This window comes from Pangasianodon hypophthalmus, chromosome 1 (assembly GCF_027358585.1).
Source record: "Pangasianodon hypophthalmus isolate fPanHyp1 chromosome 1, fPanHyp1.pri, whole genome shotgun sequence".
In the NCBI taxonomy this organism is placed as follows: domain Eukaryota; kingdom Metazoa; phylum Chordata; class Actinopteri; order Siluriformes; family Pangasiidae; genus Pangasianodon; species Pangasianodon hypophthalmus.
This window is the reverse complement of record NC_069710.1, coordinates 12,389,484-12,406,766: the sequence shown is the minus strand read 5'-3', so window position 1 is coordinate 12,406,766 and position 17,283 is coordinate 12,389,484. Positions and strand designations below refer to the sequence as shown.

Genomic DNA, 17,283 nt, shown 5'->3' with positions numbered 1-17,283 from the left:
ATTGTTGCTTTATCGCAAATCTCCATTCAGATGTCACTTGCCATCGTCACATTACTGCGTAATGCACTTGCATAAAAAAAATTAATCACCGGTCACTTACTAGTGAAAATTCCAGGTTAGTCGTAGCATTTACGATTTTTAGCCCTCGCTAAAGCGATCCAGGAGACAGGTGAAAACCATGCTTTTCAGCATCAGACCAAAAGACCATTCACTCTGCACAAATTCACTGAAAGGGAAAGGACTTGCTTCTTGTAGCGCTTACTTTCACTTCACGGGAGGTTGACTTTATTTAACTTTAATGTGTGATTTCACAAACCTTGGTCTTGTGAGTGAGTAGATATAGAAATTAAATAACAGTTCAACCAATACAAGTTTTATCAGTTAGGCTGCTATTATGGAGTATCCACTGACATAGACTAGTTCTTGTGATAAAATGTTTTGTCTCTTTGCCTGCTGGGATTTTCATATTAGTAACTTTAGTAGCACCTCTGGATTACTTTGACTGTTAAAAGTTGTAATGATGTATTACACACATTTCTATATTTTCAAATATAAAGCACCATTTAAACCATTTGACATGTTGGACCTCGCTGACAGGCCACTGGTGCCGTCAGAGAAAAGGGCTTACTTAGAGGTGTTTATCCTTCATTTTATGTCACTGACATAAAGATGAGTGCTTAGAAAGACAAGCTAAGCTCTGAACTGTGACTACTGTAGTAAGATACATGCTAACCTACCTGCTGAACCACCAGATAAGACAAGAATGTCCTCTATGAGTCATGGATGAGAAGGTTATAGGCTGTCAGACTTGGTCTATCCGTATTTAGGATAAACAGGGTATTCATGGTAAAGTGCTGTGGTGTTATGGGAAAGTGTTCACTTCCTATTGCTGAACTCAGTGGTTCAACTCTTACCTTTGCTTTCCCCCCTCGCCATCATTACTGTGAAAGATAAATGCACAAAAAAGCCTTACATTCACTCAGTAACAGTGGCTCACTAGGTTAGTGAGGGTGTGTGATAAGTGCTTAAAATCAGACATTAAACCCCCAGCTGGGTCTTTTTATTAAAAAAAAAGCAAAGGCACAAGGCCCAGTTGGTATGCTAATGTGGGATAAATGTTTATTCTTTATTAACTTACTAATAATTAATCATCACTGCAGTGATTAATATGTTTCAGCTGGCAACAATTCTTTTAACCTTAACTGATGCAGTGTGTAGCTTCTCATTTCTTAAACAACCATGGCAGATTACGTATCCCACAGTATCCCAAAGAAAACAACTAAGGAGATTGCTGAAATCACTGGAACTGGGTTATGAAATGTCCAGTGCATTATTAAAGCCTGGAAGGATAGTGGTGAACCGTCAACTTCACAGCAGAAATGTAGTCAGAAAAAAAAAAATCTTGAATGATCGTGATCGGAGATCTTTAAAACGCTTGGTGATGTCACATTGTAAAAAAATCATCAGGAGAACTCACGGCTATGTTTAATAGTGAAAGTAAGAGTATGTGATGAGAACTTACAGGATTTGGACTAAACAGCTGTGTGGCCACAAGAAAGCCATTTGTTAGTGAGGCTAATCGGAAAAAATGACTTCAATTTGCTAGGGAGCATAAAGACTGGACTGTGGAGCAATGGAAAAAGGTCATGTTGTCTGATAAAATCAGATTTACCCGATTCCAAAGCAATGGGCGTGTCAGGGTAAGAAGGGAAATGCATGAAGTGATTCACCCGTCATGCATAGTGCCTACTTTACAAGCCTCTGGAGGCAGTGTTATGATCTGGGGTTGCATCAACTGGTCAGGTCTAGACTCAGTCTCAATGTGCGGCAATAAACTGAAGTCAGCTGAGCACCTGAATGAACTGAATGACCAGGTTATCCCGTCAATGGAGTTTTTCTTCCCTGACGGCACAGGCATATTCCAGGATAAAAATGCTGATTCATCAGGCTTAACTTGTGAAAGAGTCGTTCAGGGAGCATGAGGAATCATTTTCACACATGAATTGGCCACCACAGAGTCCTGACCTTAACCCCATTGAAAGTCTTGTGCTGGAGAAGACTTTACGGAGCGGTTAGACTCTCCTGTCCTCAATGCAAGATCTCAGCCAAAAATTAATGTAACTCTGGATGGAAATAAATGTTGTGAAGTTGCATAAGGTTGTTGAAACAATGCCAGGACGAATAATCAAAGCTAAATGCAGTGCAACAAAACATTAGATTGTGTGACTTTTTTTTGGCCAGGCAGTGTATATAGCCAAGAGCAGCATAACCCCTCCTTCCACCTTTCCAGGAAGGACATATTGGCTTTCACTTTCTTTGCCAGATTTAGTGCCCCACCCAGTTCCAGCACCTTCAGCTGGTCTCAATCCTGTGTGGTACTGCACCACGGAGAGACTCACCCCTAGACATCTGAGGCACCAGTACATTCTAACAACCTACTTTAACCTTACATTATGTCACCTACATGCTTATAAAGAAAACACCTACCTTCTATCTGAGCCAAGGCTAGAACCCTGATCTTGAGAAGTAGGTCAGCATCTTACCTGCCTTACCTCCTTGCTAAGCCACCAGAGCAAACAACACCCACAGTGCCGTTTGAGCAACAATTATCCTTCACTTGCATCTGTAGCACTATAAATTCCTGTTGGAAACACGACTGTAAACATTACAGGTTTGAGATTTTCTTTGGTGCTACATGGTGGTGCAGTAGATTGAGTGGCTTTCATGTAGCGTCAGGATTTCTGGTTTGATCCTGACCTCAGAAACATGCTGGTGGGTGTGAGTCCCAATAACAGATTTAGACTTAAGTCATGTACAGTGACCTCAGCATAAACCAAGAGGCTGGTATTCTTTTATGAACAAGTTGACAAAACATAGAATTGAGTGCATATAAAAAAATAAAATCTGACTTTGCTGAGGCATTTACATGCCAATGTTTACACATTTTGTTTAGGAGCGTGACATTTTAACATCGGAGAACGCTAATATGAGTAGTCATACACCAAAAAAGTACGTAAAATACACCAAAAGAAATCTGGAATTATTGACAGTTGCATAGTGTTTTGTTTGGTAACTGGAAGCCCCGCCCCCTACCACCATCTCACATCAGTTGTGTTTTGGCTGGTTTCTCATCTGGACTCAATTTTTTTTTCTTGAAAGGTGTGCTGACACGTCGCCCTCGCTATCTGTCAAGGTAAATGGAGAATGCTTTGAGTTCATTAATGTGAAATAAAATCTATCAGTGTGTGTTCATCTTAGCTAACACTGAACATCAGTTTACTATATGTATCACTGAAATTTTGGCCACCAAAAAATATTAAGAAAATATTGTGATGTTGTTTGTTGAATATTAAGAAGATATTGTGATGTTGACTGACGAGGTCACTTTGGATGTACGACCCTGTTAGACTGAAGGTATATTAATAATTGAAAAAGAAATTGAAAGTAAATCATCAGAATATTCGTAGTGTCCTCGTACCCTTAGCATGGATGCTATTTTAACACATTTTGTTTATGTGCTAATTCTATGCTAAAAAAAAATGCAACCCTGTTACAAATTTAAGAGCAAAATGATTTAACACACATTTTGAATAATTAAATTGTTTTCTTAGATTCAATGTTGAAAGATTAAAAAAACTTTACTTTTTAAGAGTTACATGGACTAAATGGCACCACAGTCTTAGAATCACACACTGAATCTTGTTTTATATTCTAACTGAATTGAATTTGATATTTTGAAAATAATATAAAAGATGTTCTCTAATACAGTTTAGATTTGGTTTGTACTTTATATCTCTGGTTTTAAACTGTGACAGGACAAAAAAAATAGTAACTTTAGACTGAGAAATAATTAGAAATAGTTTTTCATCTTCAGCTATATAAAGAGAGCGATGCAGCGGCACTTTAGTCTTTTAGTCTGTCCAGCTCTCTCACCTCCTCATCTGTACACTTTGCTCAAAGAATTTTCCAATCACCCTGTAGGTTGCTAACTAGCTAAATCGAGTCTCTGAGCACAACCGAGTTGTATGGCCGTGTTGCATTCTGGGACTTTGAGCCCATCAAAGTTTGCACAAAGATCTCCACTACTTTCTCATTAACATGATATTAAGCATTGTTCGAAAATGATCATTATCCCTTATGTTTGAAAATGTTCTCCTATTAACCACCTCCTATTAACTTCTATTAAATGTTCTCCTATTAACTGCCCCAGCAATAACACTGTCCCCCTGTGACGTCAGCATGACGCACCCACTAACTTCTCCCATGAATAACAATAATAACATTAGCAACCAACAGATCAGCACCAGAATTGCTAATCACATCACAGATATTTCAGAGTGGACTTCTCCTTTAACAGAGCGCTCTCTAGTGAGGGATTGTGTCCGATCTGGCAACACCTTACTTCCAGCAGATAAACTGTGTGTGTTTGTGTTTTCACTCGCTTGTAGTGTGGAGATCTGCGCGCGAGCCTCAGCAGCCATGCAGTCATCTTAAACACTGTAACTTGCACTTTTACACAGTTTTAGTACAAGAGCTTCTGAGCACTGCAAGGGGAGTTCTTCCTAAACTCATGTAATATAGATCGGATCAGATCGGACGGGGGGGTGACACTGAGACAGACAGACAGCGAGACAGACAGACAGATGGAGGCGCGCGAGCGCGACACCGCCGCGGCTGCGGGTCCGGGTCAGTCCGCGTGCAGGCTCACCGGCTCGTCCCGGTGGGTCCGGCTCAACGTGGGGGGCACTTACTTTCTCACAACCACGCAGACTCTGTGCCGGGAGCCCAAGTCTTTCCTGTACCGCCTGTGCCAGGAGGATCCCGAGCTCCACTCTGACAAGGTAACGCACTGAAATACGGGTCAGGGTTGTGTCCTAAAGCGCACACTAAACAGCTTTAAATGCACATTACATCTCCTGTGTACTGTGTGTACATCTCACATCATACTACATCTCCTTATAGCCTGCAAAACAGCATGATAAAACAGTATATGCTCCTTACTCCTTGTATATATATATATATATATATATATATATATATATAATACTCGTATATTTCTGTATATGGGGGTGAATTCAGGTATTGACAGGTTTTTTCAATTTTAAGCTTTCTTTCTTAACACATTAACAAACCAAAAATATGACAAAACTATAACACTAAAAAATAAAACAACAAAACCAGAAACACAGCAGATACAGTTTAGAAAGATAAAAATCAGAAATTCACCCCAAAGCATGACAACAATTCAGAAATGCAACACCAAAAACATGAAAACAAATTCACAAACACGACAAGGAAAGCAAAAACATGACAACAAATTTAAGAAACACGATAACACCAGAAACACAACAAGAAAATTCAGAAACATGATGACAAATTCAGAAATACAACACCAAAAACATGAAAACATTTTCAAAAACGTGACAATGAAACCAAAACATGACAACAAATAAAAAAACCCACAAGAAAATAGTGTGTGTGTATATATATATATATATATATATATATATATATATATATATATATATATGTGTGTGTGTGTGTGTGTGTGTACGTATATATATATATATATATATATATATATATATATATATATATATATATATATATTCCAATATTTTTTGTAGTATTATTAGTGAGTAAAACGGAGTACATATTGGTAGTTATTGCTCAAAGTAAATTTCTACACTTCATCAAACAGGGTTTAGAAAATCTTCATAAATCTTTTCCAAACCTCTGCATGAACAGTACGAATCACAGTGGAATATAAAGTAAAAGATGACTAAAATTTTATATTTGAGGTCTTGCAGCTTCTAGTGGATTTAAAGAATTAAACATTGACATCAAACTAAAACTAAAATTATACAAACAGTACACTAAGTAAAAATCTCTGATTACTAAATAGTAGACCTAAGTACTGATCTATAATTCTCAGTGTACGATATTCTCATGCTTCTTAAGCTATTTAATAAAAACGCACGTAAATTTAATGCACATAAAATATATCAATGCCTCGTTCAAACACAGTTGTGGAGTGATTCTTGCATTCGTTATATTCTTCACCTGTTTCCGCTTACTGTAGTTTAAGATTAACTTGAACCAGATCTTGAAAATGATTAATTAATAAACGTATGTCCATGTTTATTTTGTTACAGTAGCACATCATGTCTATATAAGCATAATAAATATGTGTAACATTAGTCATGACAATTTTATAACCTTAGGAAAAAAGCTAGCTAAAGCATATGTCATTTTTTCTACCGCAGGATTTTTGGGGTCAGCTTCCTGTTTGATTTTGACCGCACCCACTTGTATGATTTCACATGAATTAAGTCAAGTTATTTCTACCAAGCAAGGGTTTAGTAACTATATTACTTTTAATCATGCTTAATTCCAGACTTAAGTTTTCTTCTTTTTAAAAATTCATACATAATTCAATTATACTCAGTGTATGATATTTTTTTGCAAAGTCATCACTCAGGTCCAAACCTACATATTAATTTAAATAAACAGTGACTTCATTCTTACCTGGAAGTCCCAAAGAACTCCCCACGAGAGCCTGTTATAAACACGGCTAATAGGCTACCTTTTATTTTCTGCGTGATTAAAAATGATTCAGTCAGGCATGAAGAGAGACAAAAAGAGAAAGTGAGAGAGGAGACAGCTGTAACAGGCTGTAGAGATTAAAAACAAAGTGTCGTGTTTTCATACACATATTTTTTGCAAAAAAAAAAAAAAACTGGTGCAAAATAATTCGAAGGAAATGTAAACAGAAAATTCTGGGGGTAAATGATGTTCACACAATTTGGTTTGAGTATTTTAGAAACTGCTGATTTGCATGATTTGCACTCTTGGTGATGAGAGATGTCAGAGGAGAATGACCACACTGGTTTAAGCTAACAAGAGAGATACAGTGACTCAAATAACCACTCTTTACAACTGCGGTGAACAGAAAAGCATCTCAGAACGCACAACACCTTGAGCCTTGAGAGCTACAACAGCAGAATACCACATCGGGTTTCACTCCTGTAAGCCAAGAACAAGCATCTGTGGCTACAGTGGGCACGGACACACCAAAACTTGAAAAAGTTCGGAAAAACACGGTCTGTTTTTTTTTTTTATCTTTAACTGCCCAGTTTTGGTCAACGCAAAACAGTTGAATATCACTTCCACTGAAAGATCAATTTACAGAAAATTACTAAAACACAAGGTTTATTATTCATGAAAATCTTGTAAAATTGGAAAAACGCTCATATTCTACTCCTTGATTGATTTCAGATCATACAGTTTGCATGGATGACTGCACTCTTATATATGACGCATACTGCCGAGGTTAAATTGTGTATTTTTAATTACATTTACAGCATTTAGCAGATGCCCTTATCCCGGGCGACTTATAGAAGTGCTTTGGAGTCTCTATCAAAAACACATCCTCATGCTAGTTCACTAGGTCAGTGACCAACATTGAGAACATGTTGTGAAAACTAGTTGTTTTATATTTAATTAAAAATATAAAAATTTAATTAAAAATATATAAAATAAAGATAGCGAGCCAACACAAACCCATACATTAAGGCAAATAAAACTAATCATTCAATTATGACAAAAAAAATAGTGCCGTATAAACAGAGGATGGGCCATTCTGTCTGCACAGAACCATAAGCTATAAATAAATGCCTCAGCTAATAGAAGATTTAGTGTTCGCTTATTATTATTAATATTATTTATCGTACATTAAATATTTTTATTGGCACAGAAGCGAGTCAAAATAACTTCCACTTCTGTTTTTAAACCTTTACCCTGAGTGTTCATTTTGTGCTCCCAGCTCTCTGTGCTCTTGACCTTTTATGTGGGTGTCACTACTTGCAAATGAGCTATTATGCACTTTCTGATCAACATACGCACGTACAACGAAACTTAGCATTTCTGAAACTTTGGTAAATCCAGGAGAAAATTTTAGTTAGGTTTGGCTTATGCAAACTTTTACACACAACTTTACTAAAGGATCGAGAAATTAGGCCCATTGTGTGTATAAAATTGTTCCATTCTATAAAATGAACTCTGAGTGGTGTTAATGCGGTCACCCATCTGCTTCTTCGCAGTGAAAGCAGCTTTGACCTGGGGCATTTGGCTGACACGAGCTTAACACACTGACACACAGTTCCTCTCTTTCACCTGAGAACAAGAGCCTCTCTGTCTCACATACGCACACACCACACACTCTCTTCATCTTCGCTCTCACTGAGCGGACATGATGAACTGCAGGGCTCTGGGGTAGCTGTAGTGTTGATGATGATGATGATGTCATCAATACACTTTAGTTCCACTGGCTTGGGTTTTCACTATAGATGCTAAAAGGGTGTGTTCTAAATGCAAGTTTTACTTCACAAAGTGTGACATAAGAAGCCCAGAGGTGACATAAGAAGCCCAAAATCCACAGTTTAGCTGTAGCATTTATTTTTGACCCCTTGGTACAGCGATGCACTTTTCTGCATGCAAATAAAATTGTCCAGCTGGAAAAGCCAAGTCACTGAAGGGGAACCCTAACAGAAAAGTTACACAAATTTCATGTGATTTTCTACAAATAATTCATTTATTTTCATGTGTAATTATTTTACAAATGATTCATTTATTTTCACATTTGAATTTTACAAATGATTCATTTTTCATGTGATATTTTTACACATGACCCATTTATTTTCACATGATTTTTTAAAAACATGATTCATTTATTTCCACATGTTTTGTACCAATCAATAATTTGTTCTCACATATGATTTTTTTTACACAATACAGTTATTTTCACATGATTTTTTTTTACCCCGGTCTATTAATTTATTTTCATGTGATTCTTTCATTTTTCACATGTGATTTTTTTTAAACACGATTCATTCATTTTCACGTGATTTTTTTCTTTTTACAAATCATTAATTCATTTTATCATGGGATTTTTTTTTTTTTACATATGACTCATTTATTTTCTCATTTGATTTTTAGAAATGACTCATTTATATTCACATGTGATTCTTTTACACATGGTTCATTTATTTTCACATGATTTTGTTTCACATGATTAATTTATTTTTATGAGTTTTTTACACGACTCATTTTCACATAATTTTTTTACATACGATTATTTTAACTCACATATTTCATGTGTAGAATGTAATATCACGTTTATTTGAATTCCACTTTCATGTTTTTCACATGAACTTTTCATGCATCATCTAAATTTTTAAACCAATAAAGCTGAACCTGTCAATATGTGTTAAATGTTAGATACAGAGTTCTCTCTCACTCACATAAATGTTTCAAGCCGCTAAAGCATTTTTTTAATCCATCAGACGCTTTTATCCAAAGTGATGTAAAGTGAGGCAGTAGTGGGGTTTAAACTCACAGAAGCATAACTCATATTTTTTTAAAGGCTTTATGAGCTACAGTGGATTTTAGTGCCCATGGATTTAATGTTTAAAGCTTTGACTGTCCACCTGTCCCTGTCTCCAGCTGCCTCTCCTCCTCTCATGGCCTAATGGCAGACTGTAATCTCAAAAGAACCCAAATCCTCATCGATCCCACATAATCCCACTTTCTATGGCCATTAACTCTCAGAGGAAATCCGTGCCCAGATTAACACTGATCCACCTTCTCCTGAAGCGCTCTCGTTTTTTATCTGAAATTTTTATCTGGCACATCTTGTGTACGTCTACTACTACTGTATCAAGGGTAACTTGCTTTAATGAAGTAAATATTAGGTACGTTTTACATTTATTCCTGTATAGGACGACAGTGTTAGCTGTGAAATATAGGTAGCATGATAAGTATATATATATATATATATATATATATATATATATATATGTATATAGACAGTGTGGTAGGCAAATTATCATTTGTAAACACAACATGAATGTTATTAGGATCTGTAATTCTAAATAAAATTGAAAGCACTGTCATGTTTTTTTGTATGAGTCCATTGTATTTGTGTTTATCCTTACAGGTCATTAGCTGTTGTCCGATAGTTAAGACTAGCTAGGGCTGTGCAACATGATGATATACCACATCATCACGCTGTTGAAATCTTGATTCCGATTGGTTAGATTAATTGGTCAGTAGTTCGGCAAATCACAGGTTTATATTAATATTTAATTAAACAATTAATATTGTTTATAAGAACATTTCACAGATGTTCAACAACATTAAATGTAACTATAAATGGATAAAAAAATACCACAGGTTGTTCTTAAATAAAATATTGCAACTGCTGGCGAATTCCTGTGGCTGTTATTGGAAAATGTTCAACTTCAGCGTGGAAGAAGTAACTCTGCTCATCACACCACCCCATCTTTGCTTAGTTTCCTATAATAGCACAACATGGGGTGCTTAATTCCTTACATCGTAACAAGTAGCTGATTAAAACTGTGGACGTGAATTGTACAGTATAAAGCTGTAACACTGATTGATTCAATTACTTACAGTATTTTACTTATTTATTTTACACGTATTGTTTGATGTACTTCTCCTCTTCTTTAATTAGTCTTTTATTTGAGGAGCATTCTTGAGTATATAATAAAAATAATTAAATTATTACATCAGTGTGTGCATACTGTATACAATCGAGCATATATGTGACATAATAAAAATATAGAAAATATACTAACTGTTGAATATTATAGTATGTTTTATAATGAAAGAGTATCAGCACATCTAAAATATAAAGCCTCTAAATGAAGGTAGAAGATAGAGGACTGCTCTTCTCATGAGCAGTTCAGAACACACACACACACACACACACACAGTGTGTGTGTTTTATTCATGAACCTCCTGCTATTAAGGAGCAAGCTGCTGGTCTGAGGTGAACACACACTCCTCTGTGCATTAATATTTAACCCTACATTTCTTCACAAGAGCTCTCATCTCACAGGGACAAATACTTTAGATATCAGATATTCAAATTGTGCACTGTACTGCACTGTAAAAGGGAAAATTCGTTAAGCTTTAGTGTGTATGTGTGTGTGTTTGTGTGTGTGTGTGCGTGTCTGTGTGTTTGTGTGTGTGCGTGCAGGATGAGGTGGGTGCATATTTGATCGACAGAGATCCAGTGTACTTTGGGCCCGTGCTGAACTACCTGAGACATGGCAAACTGGTCCTCAACAAAAATCTGACAGAGGAAGGTAACATACACACACACACACACACACACACACACACACACACACACGTTCTCACCGTACAGGTGGTGTTATGGTGTTCAAGGTGGATGCTAGGGTATTGTACATGGTTGCTATGTTATTTTAGGTGATTGCTACGGTGTTGCTAGGTGGTTGTTATGTTATTTTAGGTGGTTACTAGGTGGTTGCTATGCTATTTTAGGTGGTTGCTAGAGTGTTGCTATGTTATTTTAGGTGGTTGCTAGGGTGTTGCTAGGTGGTTGCTATGCTATTTTAGGTGGTTGCTAGGGTGTTGCGAGGCGTTTGCTGTGTTATTTTAGGTGGTTGCTATGTTGTTCCAGGTGGTTTCTACACTATATGGCCAAAAGCATGTGGACAGCACTCCTAATTACCGAGTTCACACAGAGTTTACACAGAATGGTGTGAAAAACAAAAGACGGCTTGGTGATGGGAGAGAGGTCAGAGGAGAATGGCCAGACTGGTTCCAGCTGGTTTTGAGCTGTATCACTCCTGACAGCCGAGATCAGGATTCTGAGGCTAACCCTAACCTGTCTGTGTGTTATTACATGTGTGTGTTTTGAGTTTGTTCTATCCTGGGTCTGCTCTCTGCTTGATCTGTTGACTTAAGTACTGCTTTAGTGTGTCTGCTGGTAAATTACTAATTAGTTCGTCTCAGGTGTGTAGTCAAGAGGTTTTTTCCCCCTAAGGTGAGAGTTGTAGGCGGGGCTTACTCTGACATATTGAGGATGTATCAGTTAGAGGTGCAACAGTTAGTTAGTTAGTTAGTTAGCTAGTTAGCTAGTTAGTTAGTTAGTGTATCCCAAGTTACACTTTCTATCCTGGAAGACTTGTGTCATGGCTCTTCTCTGTGCCAGCAACCAGGGGGTGGAATAAACTTCTGCTGGAAGACTGATGACCCACCTTTTCACTAAACATTTAAAAGAGCACTACTATTTAAAAAACAAACTGATCTTTAACAGGGTTTTAGCTTGATAGTATTTTTAGACCCTGACTTATTTGTACTAGCATGTTATGAGGGTGGTATGCAAATATTACAAGCACATGACAAGTTACAATAATATTATGTGGTTATAGTGTGTTATGAGTGTTCTATGAATGTTATGAGCATATAACAAGCATTTCATGAGTATTTTTTTTTGTTGACACTTTGACATTTATCATAAATCCTTTTATGAGTTATACTTTTGTATCATTCCTGTGTCTGTCTCTCTCTGTCTGTCTGTCTGTCTTTCTCTCTCTGTCTCTCTCTCTGTCTGTCTCTGTCTAAAATTAGTTTATGAAGCAAAGATTTGTGTTTCAGGAGCTCTTGAAGAGGCGGAGTTCTACAACATCACATCACTAATTAAACTTATCAAGGACAGGATCAGAGAACGAGATGCCAAAACCCTACATGTGAGTAAGAACTCCACCCCAATATTACAGCTTTCTGTATTTTCACTATCGAAGGCAAGTAACAGAAAAGCGTTTGCCCTATCAGCCGAAATCGAATCCTGATGATGCCACAGCCATCTGTGTCGGTTAGCCAAGGGAGCAAAATTGGCTGTGCTCTCTGGGTGAGAGGGATGGCATACTCTCCTCTCTCGCCTGTCAATCACAGTGACACTAGCCAATTGTAAGCTCACGTATGGGGAAGAGGGCAGATAGCTCTTTTCTCAGAGTGTGCAGCAATGGGCAACAGTACAAAAAGATACAGAGGAAGTACATGTTAGCCTTCATCCTCCCAACAACAGTTGGTAGCTGTTGTCTGATAGAGGCGAGCTGGCTGGTGGTTGGGAATCGGTAAACAAATTGGGGAGAAAATGGGAAAAAAAAAATTTAAAAATGATGGCAAGTAATAAATTATTTGCTGTTTAAAACTGTCTTTTAACACACATATTCTCTCTCTTTCTCTCACTCTGTCTGTCTCTCTCTCCCTCCCTCACACTCTCCTCTGAGTCTCTCCTGAACTTTCTCTCTGCTCCTTCTTTCTGTGTTCCCTTCTCCTTCTCCTTCTCCCTCTCTCTCTCTCTCTCTTCATCCAGACTCCAATGAAGCATGTGTACAGGGTGTTGCAGTGTCAGGAGGAGGAACTCACTCAGATGGTCTCCACCATGTCAGATGGATGGAAGTTTGAGCAGGTGAGAGACAGAGATAGACAGCCACACTCATCTGCTCAACCCTCTATCCCTCTCGGCTGAACAGCGTTGTGTGATTACGGGCTCTGATTGGTCGTTACAGCTTGTCAGTGTAGGCTATGGGCGGACACAGAAGTCTGAGTTTCTCCTGATTGTGTCTCGCGAGGTCAAGGGGGAGGAGTCGTGTCAAACTCACCCTGCCCACTGCGGAGAGGTGTGTCCCTCAATCCCCTGTTACCTACTGTCGTCATGTCATCATGTGGTTGCATGACTCGTCCTGCTCACCACCCGCTTTTAATCATTTATTTTTCCATCCTCGTCTTGTTATTACTGTCTACATCACTGTGTCGGTGTGTAAATGTCAGTGATGGGAATTGGATGGCTCATTTTAGTGATTCTTTTAAACTACATATGTAATATACATGAAGTTAAATGAAATTTACAAATGCACATAAAAACTTCCAAAAACCTTAAACATATAGTAATTTGAGTTTTGATTTTAACGATCTAGAACGAGCCGAACTTTTAAACAGTGAATCAAACAAATCACGAATCAGGTTTTAACGTTCACAAAATATTTCAGTGCTTGCCATCTTCTCATTCATATGTCACAGTATTAGTCTTTTTGTTTCTCATTTTTAAATTGTCTCTTGGTTTTGATGCATCGTATTACATTTGATCATCTCAGCAAATAAAAAAAGAAAATGAAAAACACTATTTTCTTCTTTAGTCTCTAATTTTTTCATGCTTAATGGCAAGTGCTTGTGTTTAAAGGTGGTGGTCTAGAAAAAACTCTGTCTGGCGTCCTCGTAGGTGTGAACTACATGCAGGTGTTTTGCATAATCTGAATGAGGAGCTCAGAAGCTGCATAACGCAACTCTGACTATACGTTTCCATGTGTAAATATTTACATAACTTTTGGACTTGCGTCACAAAAAAAAAATCCTTTTTTTTCACAAGAAAAATCCTTGCTTACTTACAAATCACTAAACAGGTCTAGACCTGTAACATCTTCTGCAACTGGGTATAAAGTTTACCCACATGTCATTTCAGCCAATGTAAATCTTACCTTCTTGTATTTTTGCATTGATGAGTTTGGTCTATTTTCTCTTTGTGAAAGGATTCCCTTAACTGATTCACTTAAAAGAGTCACTTACGATAAGCGAATCATCTAGTAAGTGTATGAGCATGTTTGTGCATGTGTGTGTGTTTCTGTTTTTCTGAGTTCGTAACAACGGGGCCTCAGTCAGGTGCGCTGGGCATGTCCAAGCATGTTGCCACTGTCACACAGCTCTGTGTGTGTGTGTGTGTGTGTGTGTGTGTGCGCGCGTGTACACGCGCACGTGACTTTCACTGTGTTATTTTACACTGAACGTTTTTCCCTACAGCAGAATTTTCAGATTTTGTCAATTAGAGAAAATGCCACATATATGTCTGTCTTTGTGTGTGTGTGTGTGGGCGTATGTGTGTGTGCATGTGTGTGTGCAGCTGGTAAGCATCGGCTCCTCCTATAACTACGGCAGCGAAGACCAGGCTGAGTTCCTATGCGTTGTTTCCAAGGAGCTTCAAAACCAGTCATCCGGTAACAACAGCCAGCCGAGTGAGAAAGCCAAGGTAAAGAGTGTGTATCGTGTGTTTCTTGTTCTTATAAATAATGACGTCTTTCTGATTTAACTAGTATTTTTTTCCTCTTAGATACTCCAGGAGCGAGGCTCTCGGATATGAGGCTCTCGGATAAAACACCTATGTTCAGAAACATATATACGAGTTTTATTTACTGAAATGTTTTCTTGGAAATGATCAAAAGTATCAAAAGAAAGAGGAAGTGGGAGTTGAGGTAAATATGAAAACGAAGGTAACTGTTGCTGAATTGTTTGACTCCTAAAAATTACTCGGTACTAAATGAAGCTTGAAATCAACGTTATTCATCATTTTGCATCTAATTGCATTATTTACGTAAGAAACAAAACACTTGGGGTGTGCTGTGATAGGAAAATAATCAATAACATTAAGTGAAAGTTGATTATTTTTCATAACGAAATGTTTTATTCCTTTTGCACCACTGCAATCTGTTGTCAAAGATCAACATACTGTACATTTTATCCATTCAAATTGGTAATTTAATGTGACGCTTGCTGACGTCGTGATCATTTCCGCTCTAAGAAATTTCAGTAAATGAAACATCATTTAGCATGACCACAAATACTCACGTCAAACACATAGATTACGCATGAGGTAACACCCCCTGATCACACAAGCCCTGTAAATGACTCTGTATGTCTCATATTTATTCAACATTCAAGGTCTTGCCCAGTGATTCTGACCTTAACATGTTTATTTTAGAATCATTTTGTCATTCAGTATTTGTTTTATTAGAGCCATAGAACTTATTGTTCCTGAACTTTCCATCGATAGAATGCATTTAGGTCTGAGCTGACTTTGGTGCTTGGACCCCTAAATATAATCATGTGGGTGTGAGTTCCACCACTATAACTACATTAAAAAAAAAGAAAGAAAAGAAAAAACGCACAGACCCCGTAGTTATGCTTCACGCACCCCACTTTGAGAACCACTGTATTAAAGAACAACACATCATCTGTCTGGAAGACTTTCCCCATTACTGCTTAAACTGACAGCTTTACTTCTCACATGTTACAGTGCCATGTTCAATAAATGAGCAAGCTGTTCCACATTGACACTAAGGATGCTGAAGCACTGTACAAGACCTTGTACAACATTTAGTTTTAATGTAATGTTAAGAAACGCTTTGGTGAAAAAGCTCATTGAAAGTTTTCCACTTACCTTGATTAGCTGAGACATGCTAGGCTTGCGATGTCTGTATCACTCAAAACCTTCTCCATGAAAATACACTTACACGTGTCATAAAAATAGCGTGACTTGAAGTTGCTTATCTGTAAAAATGAACAAAAATGGACTGTGTAGCTAAACACTGTGACTCTACAGTGTTCTTTAGGAGAACGTGGGTGATTTATATCTCAGGGAAAGAGCAAACAGTCGTGTAGTCTAATCTAATTGATTATAATTTGCGTTGCAAAATATTATTATTGACTAACATGCTAAACTCTTTGCAGAGTTACTGTTACCACTCCGAAATTTAGTATTGTCCAATAACAGCACATTCTGGCAGCACTTTATTCCTCTTACACCACACTAATTTGCTGACATTAACAGTTTTTTTAAATGGATTAAAGAACAATAAGTCCTGCTTTTTTTTCGATTTTTTGTTATGTTTAATGTTGTGGAATGTCCAAAAAAAAAAAAAAGTTGGTTCCTGTTGTCAATTACGTTCTAGCAGCTATAACCAGTCATTCCCTCATTGGCCTTTCTTTCTCCTCTCTCTTGAAGTTAATAAGACAAAAAAAAAAATAATGCAGCTAGTCATGTTACCAAAAAACCGCAAAGCTCTTCGTCCTGAAGATGGAAAACTATGACTGTCACAATGCTCTGATACTGGAGACTCCTTCTATAAGAAAGATTGAAAGAATCTCTGCAACAAAGAACAAAAAACAAGCAAAAATTTGCAAAGTATCTCTGCTGTTTGTGGATCTAATAATTAAACAAAATTTCTAAAGGCTCTGTGTTTTTGGGGGTGTACATATTTGCGTTTGTTTTAGGATATCCGCTTGTTACTGTCTAGAATCATCTTATATTATATACTTTATTTAATAAACATAACCTAATACAGTATACGTGGGTCTGCTGAAGATTTATTTTACACGTGATAAATGATGCACTTCAGGTCTGCTGAGTCTCGTGTGTAAATCATGCAATACACATATTTATATACTTATAATTATTTATCTATGAACTGTCACTTCTTTATTCACTTTAGGTATACAGACTGTTATGCTAATAAATGCATTTTAACAAAACTACAACGCTGTCTGGTTCTTCTTTTTTACATTATAGCTGCTGTCCTTTATTTCTAACAAGTAAAAAAGAATATAATATCTTTTTGC

At 37.2% G+C, this 17,283-nt stretch overlaps 1 protein-coding gene across 2 annotated transcripts; it reads left to right on the top strand.

The window, feature by feature from the left end:
• Nucleotides 1-4,222: 4,222 nt before the first annotated feature.
• On the top strand, nucleotides 4,223-17,196 carry kctd5b (potassium channel tetramerization domain containing 5b). 2 transcript variants are annotated; one of them, XM_026926391.3, is made up of 7 exons: nucleotides 4,223-4,841; nucleotides 11,063-11,171; nucleotides 12,490-12,581; nucleotides 13,211-13,306; nucleotides 13,407-13,517; nucleotides 14,792-14,917; nucleotides 14,999-17,196. In XM_026926391.3, the coding sequence occupies exons 1-7, from the start codon at nucleotides 4,644-4,646 to the stop codon at nucleotides 15,026-15,028; spliced, it is 762 nt and encodes a 253-aa protein (XP_026782192.1). In that variant the 5' UTR covers nucleotides 4,223-4,643; the 3' UTR covers nucleotides 15,029-17,196. The 2 variants fall into 2 exon arrangements, with proteins under 2 accessions (XP_026782192.1, XP_026782193.1); XM_026926392.3 differs by lacking the exon at nucleotides 13,407-13,517 and having other exon boundaries at nucleotides 4,253-4,841.
• Nucleotides 17,197-17,283: the final 87 nt, after the last annotated feature.